The sequence below is a fragment of the Electrona antarctica genome (assembly GCF_951216825.1).
Source record: "Electrona antarctica genome assembly, chromosome: 17".
Classification (NCBI taxonomy): domain Eukaryota; kingdom Metazoa; phylum Chordata; class Actinopteri; order Myctophiformes; family Myctophidae; genus Electrona; species Electrona antarctica.
The window spans coordinates 16,633,364-16,643,363 of NC_136798.1; the positions used below are offsets into that span (position 1 = coordinate 16,633,364).

A 10,000-nucleotide genomic window follows, 5' to 3' on the forward strand; every position below is an offset into this window, starting at 1 on the left:
CGGACCACTAAATATATTTGGTTTAAGCGGTCAAATGGGGCTCTGATAACCCCATAACCCAAAGTCCAAATGCAAGGCACGGAATGGCCTCTGACTGAGGATAACGCTAAAGACCACTCGTTCTCCCGGTGTCTCTCTCTCTGCGCTGGTGTTTTGAGGTTAAGTATTGGTTGGACCTCTTATGCAACGTCCTCGGTAATGATACACATCTAATGTTTACCTTCCAAGAGACGTTCTTCCTGTTTGTCTCATAAAACATCACGCTGCAGCTGAGAGCCTTGCTGGCACACAACCAAGGATGTAAACACACACACACACACACACACACACACACACACACACACACACACACACACACGCACACACGCACACGCACACGCACGCATGTGTGCGCACAGTGCATGCAAACGAAGAAATACTCTTTATATCTGTGCTCGCACAGAACTTTTACCTTCAGTTCAATTGTATGACTGAAGCTGTGCTTGATTTAATGATATACATTTCAACGATGGGGTGCATTGTCAGAATGTACTGATGTTACTTACAGTCAGTTACCGCCGGTAAATATGACACTGCACTTGGACGTGTGGCGTTGAAGCCTGACCTCAAAACCTATACACTCAAGTTGCAGTTGCGAGCTCGTTCCGCTTGTACAGAATTAATTCCTGTTCCGGGCAAGTTCTCCTTTGTTCTAATCTGCCTAACGGTCCCTGAAACTATCTCTCTCTCTGTGTGGAGCAAACGCCGGAGAGCGGCTGACAGGAAAATGGGTCTGAGAGGCACGGCCGATCGGGTGGCAGACATCCCAAAGTCGTGAGAGATGGGGTTACCTTCCTGGATGCAAATGCACCTATAGAGAGAGGGACACGCAACCCTCCGAGGAGGTCTGACATCTGACTGTTCCGTGGCAGAACCGTTATGTTAGCGCCGTGAACATGTGACTCCTGTTCCAGGTGTGACATTTCACCTGACATATAAACGTCTGCTGGCTCACCCCGGCGGCTCGCCGTGCTCTGCGTCGAGACGCAGCGGACCGACCGTGCATGAGGTGCAATACGGTCGGCCGCAGCCCTGACAGATTCCCATGCTGGTCGTGAAGAGCCAAGAGACATGATGGGACTCAACTAATTTGGAGTCTGCTTCCCTAACAAAAGAAAGTACATGGTCTGTTCATTTAACTTGGTGGGGCCTGGGCCGTGGCTCAGCGGTCCAGGCACCTTGGTTGGTTATCCAGTCTGGCAGTGTGCCGCGGGTTCGACCCCCGATCCGAACGGCCTTTACTGCACCCCCCCCATCTCTCTCGCCATTTCCTGTCAGCCCACATTCTATCTATCCCTCTACAAAAATAATAAAATAAAAGGCGAAAGCCACAAAAAATAAAATTTCAGTCAGATAACTCACAAATATTTTTAACCAATATTTATTATAGAAGGTGTGCATATAATATTTTATCGTGGCGTTCGGTTCTGCTACATTTTTCTCCCTGCTCGGCACAATTAAACACCATCATTAAACATTAAGAACAGGGAGATAGATATACAATAACAACCCCCGTGGGGAACAGAAATAACAGAGCCCACCGGTGGTGCTGGGGGGGCAGTGGGAGCAAACATCACATAACAACAACCAGGAACCATATGCAGAAGGAAGGCAGGAAGACGCATGCAGTCTAGTGAGCTTAAATACCCCGCCCAATTGGTCAGCTGACTGCCACATCAGCGTATGACATGTGGGTCTTGCACACAATACACCCACATAGTAATGCAGCATATTAACCCCTTGAGTATATGTGTGCACCCTTGAGCACAGCATGAAACCCCTCGAGTATATCTGACTGAACTAACTCCGCAAGCTACGTATCATAAAAAATAAAAAACATTTAACTTGGTGGACCTGTATGGCTCAATTTTTACACCCTCAGCGAATTACCTTACCACTTATAGCAGTGCTTTTCAACCATTTTCATATCAAGGCCTATTATTTATTCGGAATTTTTTAGCCAAGGACCACCATTTGATGATATTTAGCCTCTCGGACACAAAACTAAAGAATATTTTGTTGTTGTTGAATACTATTTTGTCAACTATCCATGCTGCCATTAGGAGAGATCAGGCAAACATTGATCAAAATAACAATTCTTCTACATTCTGTAATTGTGTAGACTTCTTGTAAATTAAGTAATGCAGATGTTTAACAATAATGTAACTCTTGAGAAGATCTATAAGGGTCCATTAGGTTTATACTAAATCTCCATCATTTAGCTGGGGACCACCTGGAACCTCCTCACTGGAACTGGTTGAAAACCACTGACATAGGAAGGCAAAGCCCTATATTCTTTGCCGTATGAGGAATAGCAAACAATCTACCACCTAACAACACGCCGTGAGATTGTGAGCTTGTTGCTGGGATATTTCAGCTATATATATCTTTTCTTTGACAATGTTTTTAAAGATCTGAACCTTATCAACCCCTATAATGACATGCCCAGAATAGGGTTGCTGAGGTTTGAAGTGGTTAAATTACTCACTCAGGATTTTGCTGGGTGGAAATGAAGGAATAACATTACACGCAATATAAAGGTGGCTTAAATCTAGGGAGCTGTGAGCCTCACCGGTTATCTGCGTCTGACCCTGGGGGTTGAAGGAGTTGGGCCCGGAGTTAAGGACCGGCCGGGGGCCCTGCGTCGGCACGGCGACCCTCATGGTGGTCTGGCGTATCCTCTCCAGCTCACTGAGGCGGTCCGAAAACAGGCCCGTCTTAGGGGGGTCTTCCAGCTTCTGACGATGCCCTGTGGGGACACACTGCCAGTCAGCCTATACTACTCACAGCTTGATAATGGAAGCTCCACAGCCATGACTGTAGAGCTTCCATGATGCTGTTGTTTTCCAGATGAATTGCAAGCATAGAATGAGCTTTGACTGCTACACCTCTGTCCAGACAGACACGCACTGAGTGTTCAATAACCACATGAACCCATAAGCATCCAGGTTTTGGCCATGTCATAATAGGTGATCATTCTACAAGCTGTATCGGCGTTTTTCCGGCAAAAAGGGTTGATGTAGAGGGGGAAAGGACCCCAGTCAACGAAGTATAGAGGGTTTAAACTTTAAGTGGTGGTTACATCTGACTGAGAGTGTAAAAGTGGACCTGTAAGGCTCAGGATTTAGCTGTGACTCTAAACTCCTGTAAGACAGGATTGAGCTAAGAGGATGGGTTTAGTAAATTCACATATCACATTCACAACTACAACTCACATTACAATCTAATGATGAGCCTCATTAACGGTGAATCATCTGTTCAGACGAGTCATTCTTCCATTGTGCTGACTTCTACCAAATGGAACAACACCAAATATATGATTCCTCATTTCACACCTCCCGAAGCGCCCCCACGTGCCCCAGACTTGAACTATGAGAATTCTCAGCTGCACTACCTCACATAGGCTCACGACCAACACCAACTGACTAATGCGTGCCGTGTATCAGTGGGTCCAGAGTGGTTATCTTGGCTGCTGATCAGGTTTGTGTCAGTGTCAGTGTCAGTCAGTTTCCCCTGCCCGCTGTGCTGTGCCATGCCACGCCATGCCGTGCTGTGTCATGTTGTGCACTCGCTCGGTAAACACAGCGTGGGCTCCTGTACAAGAAGCAGAGACTTCTGGTGTAGAGGAGGATGCTACATCCTGCTGGAAACAAAGACTCGGGAGGTCGGAACTTACCCAGTATCACCACCCTGCCCATGAGAGAGAGAGAGAGAGAGAGAGAGAGAGAGAGAGAGAGAGAGATACTCTTCCTCAGGTAAACACAGTCTCTCACGCCATCGCCCCATTATCCCCACAGGAGTCATGGCCTATGCCAAATATATTCTGCCCCTTCTCTCCCAGCCGCATTCCTACACCTATAATTTTACACTCTTTATATCCCTGATTCTATTCTTAACCCGCTCTGTCAAGCTGGTAACATAATACCGTGCGTCCTCCCCACCCCACCCACGCCCCCCACAATACACAAACAACCACATACACACACGCGCGCGCGCGTGTGTGTGTGTGTGTGCGCATGCGCGTTTGTGTGTACATAGTGTGTACGCATGTGTGTCTGAGCCAACCCATCTCTATTCCAGAAGCCCTGTGCTGCTATAGGGGGCTTTACCATGAGCCCAGGTGTAGACTATGGAGTTTAACGAAGGAGGGGTGTATAGAAACAAGAGGCCTGTAGAGTAGACACACAGGCTGACAGGGCTCTGTGTGTCTGTCTGGTCCTGCACTGGTTCCACTGTAAAGGCGCTTAAGTAAATATCAAACAGAGGAGAGCAGAAACTCCTGCTGCGTGCTGGCGGGGCTCCAGCTGGCCCATGCAGGCAGCACACAGCTCTAGAGCTACCTCACAATCCTGCCCAACCTGCCTGCTGCCTGGGAACAAAGGGCTGGCACTCACCCTAACACTCTGGGGCGGATATGAAGAGAGCAAGGAGGAGAGGGGAGAGGAGGGGAGAGGAGGGGAGGGGAGGGGAGGGGAGAGGAGAGGAGAGGAGAGGAGAGGAGAGGAGAGGAGAGGAGAGGAGAGGAGAGGAGAGGAGAGGGATGACTCAGAGTTTTCTTTAGATCAATGACAAAGCCCAAAGTGACTCACTCAATACGTGGTGCAAGGAGCCGGTGTTGCCACGACCACACATTGTAACTGTCTCGTTTGTGCACACAATGCAGCTGAGCAGTGCCGAGACAAGTCCAAGAGACTGAAGATTCCACTCCAGATATGTAGTGTAATAAAACCATTTCACCCTTCACAACAAAGGCTCAACACCACCCTAACATAACCCCAAACCTACGCCAACACAAACCCTGGCCAGCCAGTGACGTGCAGTCAAGACGGGTAGTGCTCCTACCTGGGTAACACACACACACACACACGCACGCACACGCACACGCACACGCACACGCACACACACACACACACACACACACACACACACACACAGACACACCGAACATTTAATCACTGAATTCTCTCTCATGCGCCGTCTGAGTCTCCGTGCATGCTCTCTACTGCTATGCTGGTTACCAATTTTGGGGTGAATGGAAACCATTTTACAAGTTGGCGCATGCGCACTTCTGTCACATATACTGTCAACAAGTATAACCTTCACGTGCATTCTTGGCATGCACACTCACAGAAAGGCACTATAAGCCAAGAACGAGGCAAACAATTCATTTCCCCGGGATGACACTCCTTCACTGCTCTCAGAGAAAAGCCTACAGCCGTACACATTAGCAAGTTTCACAATGCTGCCATTTGTGGCCAAGATAAAAAGAAAAAAACACATACGTTGAAATATGAAGCTTCAAGCTTTCTGCCTGACAGCAGCGTTATGCTATGTAGTGATTTGCATTGACTTTATATTGTATTGGCACTGAAGCACTTCTGACTATTCCGAGATCTATTCACAGCATGGCCGAAGGCCAAGCCGTCTATAGCGGTTTCTGTACTGTACGTACAGTAGGCCTATGTAGACACAGTCACAGCTAATGCTGCTACCGTGCTATGCATCCACAATGACGCCAGGAAACAGAAGCACCCCCAGCCATAAATGAATGCAGCATGAAGAGACCGCACGCACAATCTAGAAATGCCTGGTGTTATAACTCATAAAAAGTGTGAAAGTTGTACTGTAGTTGAAAATATATCATCTTTCTGCAGAAGTCAGGTCTGTCCATTGACATTGAAAAGTCTAGTTGGAATCACTGACTTGAACAGAGATAATGAAATATACACGTGCGGCAGTGGATCATGGGTACAGTGGCCTCTTGGGAAGAGTTCGATCCCGGGCTCCCCCAGAGTTAGTGTCGAAGTGTCCTTGAGCAAGACTCCAAACCCCTCATTGCTCCCCATGTGCAGGTTGGTGCCTTACATGGTTGTAGCGCTTTGGATAAAAGCGCTATATAAATGCACCATTTACCATTTACACGAGTCCTCTGACATCTGATCAACCGAATATACATGAATATGATACCAGCGAGGCCAAGCAAAATGGCAACAACTTGTGCCTTGTATATAGAAGCATTATGTGTGCAAATTTCCATGACTGGAAATCAATCGTGGCACGAGATACTGCTTGATAGCATCACTTTTATTTGAGGGGTAACATTTTCTGATTTGCAGTTCCACAGACATAGGAGATGTCGTTGCGTGTGTGCATGTGAGCAAGGCCAACTCGCTCAATGCGTGAGAATTGACAGCTCTGCGGTTACCTGAAATGTTACATAATGCATTATCAAGATAACTTGACCTATTTAGGTACCTATAGTTACTGTCTCAAAACAAACAAATGTCGTGCTTTCTCAGATCTTTTGGCTTTGTTCCCTCCTCCATCTTCTGTCACCACCGCTGACAGAGTATTGCCGAACTTGACACCACGGTGACATAACGGTTAATCAAACTAATTGATTTAATCAATTATAAGAAAGAATGAATTGTAATAAAATTGTGGATTTTCAAGAATAGCAAAAATAGCTGATCTACAAGCTCACAACGTGCCATGCCGAATATAATTATCGATATGAAGATAATCGATAGTTGCACCCATAAAAGTGTAAAAGGAAATAGGAAATAAGAGTCAGATATATTTAGAGGGCTCATAAAAGCAGGATATGTGGCTATGCCAATCAAATCTATACGCATGTCAAACATTTTAAATTTTTTCATTGAATCCCCCCAACTTATACTGTAGGTGAATTTTGATGTTTGAATAATTAGAAATTATTAACGCTATTACCGTTTGGCCAAAGGAGCCATCACCACCATAGCCGACATGCCCACTAGCAGCCAGTTTATCAAAGTGGGTACGATTCTATTCAGATCTTTCATGTGTAGTGTGGCTTAGCCGCTGAGCACCACATTGTGATGTGGGTCAGGTGACTTCATTTGCAAACCTCACACCTACTGTATTAACTTACTACCAAAACCTAAAGCTTAGACAGGGAGGCCATGCACACTGATATGATATTCAAATATGGACCCGATGTTGGGGAAAGACACAAACTGGCGCAAAGTGCAGTCAATGGCATGGGAGGAGGTGAGGCTTGGAGTTGGCAATGATTTTATTTGTATTGTTGAAAACCTACAGGCCTATTTTCTTAACCTTGAACTATTGATGTTAAGCTTCACATCAATAGTGCATGTAGCACCTTTTAAATTGATGTGCTTTGACAGCCTATTGAGCATGAGTGGCATGGCAAACAAACCAAAGTGGAGGCGGTGGCACATGTCAGATAATGACTTTAATGCCACATCAATGTCATCATCAACATTTGAAAACAGACAATCTGGTCATTATTGTCACGCCACTGCTGTCATCCATTCCTCACAGGCTGAAAGCACACAGAGCGGGGCGTAGAAAACGCAGCCGCTTGTCTGTCCAGAGAGCTCCTTCACGTCTATAATTCAGTCCATAACTCGTTAATAACACTTTGCCGTCATCATACCCGGCAGATAATCTGTGCCTGTCGCCGGAGGTTCCAACTGTTTCTCTGCACAAGCCATGCCCAGTCAATCACAGCGCTTTCATTCGCGACAGACTGAATTTTCTCCTCTAAACGAGCCATGGGGACAAAGTGAGGCTTTGTGTGCACGCCTGTCTACTAGTGATGGGAAACAAATAGCATTGGAGACGGCAGGAGACGACGGGGGGGAACTGACTGACTGACTGAGGCGACGGGGAGGAGGCGCAGAGCAGAGAGGAGGGGACCCTGATGACCAGTAAATTAAAGAGTGCTGGATGGATCCCACTGCAGTCAGGAGACCGTGGGGCGGTGCTGAGCAGGGCTATAGGATCCTCCCTGTAGTGCAAGCGAATGGTGAAATAGTTAAGAGACAGACTAGGCTGCGTTTAGGATTTCGACATCCATCCTCTGGGATCCCCCACCGCCCCGCCTCTCTCTCTCCCCGAAATACAGGCAGACAGGCAAGTCAGACATTCACGGTTCCTTAAGCACAAATGTGTATATTTAGAGAAATAAAGACAAATTTGATCTGCCTGAGAAGCCAGGGATTGTGCTGTATTGTAAGCGCGGAGTCGCTGGAAAAGCTGCCACTCTGCCACTGTTGAGACACATTTGACGAATGTGAGGCAAGTTTCTGATTTCACAACATCACGAGTTCTTCATCAAGCCTCGCAGACGTGATGCGTGCATCGACGGTCGCTCGGGGCTCTCTGTCGCTCTCAGCTTACAGACACCGTGAGTGAAGACACTATATGTATACCCAGGCCAAGGAAACCTATGTGCACACAAACACACACACACAGACGCACACACACACACACACACATGCACACACACACCGCCCTCCTGGACAGGAATGCGGGACGTCAACCATCGCATTATCGTCCAATTCACACTCCCCCAAACAGGCCAGACCTCAAGTCCATTAGTTTAGCAGCCTTGACAGTAAATACAGTTCTTCATGAGTTAATTACACCTCTAAGCCGACAACTGTTGCCAAACACAAGACGTCTCAGCTGTTTTATCGGAACCCTAGCAGGGCGGAGGAATGAGCCCGGGGTATTTAAAGGAGCGGGAAAGGCGGGTGATTTCACTGCCGGAGGGGGAAAGTCCCTGAGATTCCCATCATCCCTGTGAAAACAGCGGAGATTTTTCGATAGCGCCTCAGCCTGCCACTTCCCTGCCCAGCCGGCAGCCGGAAACACGGACAGATTCAGAACAGATGTGAGCAATGCGCATGTGCGTGCATACACACACACACGGTCACAACATGGATACCTGCACACAGCCGAGCATGCACGTATACGTACATACTATGCATGTTTATACACACACACACACACACACACACACACACACACACACACACACACACACACACACACACACACACACACACACACACACACACACACACACACACACACACACACACACGCATGCAGGTATACATGCACATAAACTGAAGCATGCATCCTTATTCCTTAGCCTATATACTATACGCTCCGAGACCCGCACACCCACAGAAACACACGTGCAGGCACACACCAAACCACAGACCTTCTCATTCAGTAATAACACCTCCCCTGCAGATAACATCGCGCGCACACACATTCCCTGATCCCCTGAACAGTGTTATTTCAGCCTTTGCAGCAGAGCTACAAGCCACGATTGTCCCGCTCCATCTCCGCTGATCAGAAAACAGTAACTAACAGCGAGTAGGTAAACTATCTAAGTCTTCAGTAATTAATGGCGTCAGGAAATGGGATCCTGTGCTCAATCTGAGCTGAGCCCTGTTCTGCTACTTCTCTACATGTCCTAAAACACTCACTCAAATCCCTAAACCCTCACGAAAACAAAGAGGCCAGGTTCTCTGTGACTCTGTATATACATTACAGAACATTACTGTTATATAAGATTGGAGTTACTAAAGCTATACGGGTCAGGACCCTAAAGCAGTGGTTCCCAAACCCTTTAGCTCGGGACTCAAAAAGAGAAATTAGACGTTTGCCCGAGACCCCAAACTAATGAAAATAGCAGATATACAAGCTCACAATGTGTCTCTTTGTGCAGCGATTACCATAGGCGGTAACATGAGGCCAGTGCCAGTGAAATGCGCGACATAAACAAAGAAGAAGATCTGGCCGACCCGGAAGTGATTGTCCTCCATTTCCACCCCAGTGTCGCTCCAGGCTGTGTAGCGCCGACCGGACTATTATTAGCGACCTCGAATTAATGTTTTATTAAGCTCCCAACATGGTACTTTATCCCATTCTGAGCACTAAAATCAACTAATGACCGCGTGCAGCCTTGCACGCGCGTGTGCACCGAGGATTAGCATGTAGGCTGTTTCTACCATGGGAGTAGTATGGGGTCCAGCCACGGAAAAACAAAAAAGATAAAAATCAGACCAGTCTGAAGTGAGTGGTCCTGTACTGTACTCGTGCTGTAGTACTGTACTGTAATGTACAAGCCCTTCCGTGGTGTGTGTGTGTATGTGTGTGT

The 10,000-nt window shown here is 47.2% G+C and overlaps 1 protein-coding gene across 2 annotated transcripts in view; it reads right to left on the minus strand.

Moving 5' to 3' along the window:
- The window catches only part of runx2b (RUNX family transcription factor 2b), a gene marked incomplete at both ends in the record, with an annotated part of 57,923 nt that overhangs the window by 5,956 nt on the left and 41,967 nt on the right, over positions 1-10,000 (minus strand). For both annotated transcript variants that reach the window (XM_079526005.1, XM_079526004.1), the window contains one exon: positions 2,612-2,788. In XM_079526005.1, coding sequence (XP_079382131.1) covers positions 2,612-2,788 — 177 coding nt within the window. The remainder of the gene's footprint in view (positions 1-2,611; positions 2,789-10,000) is intronic.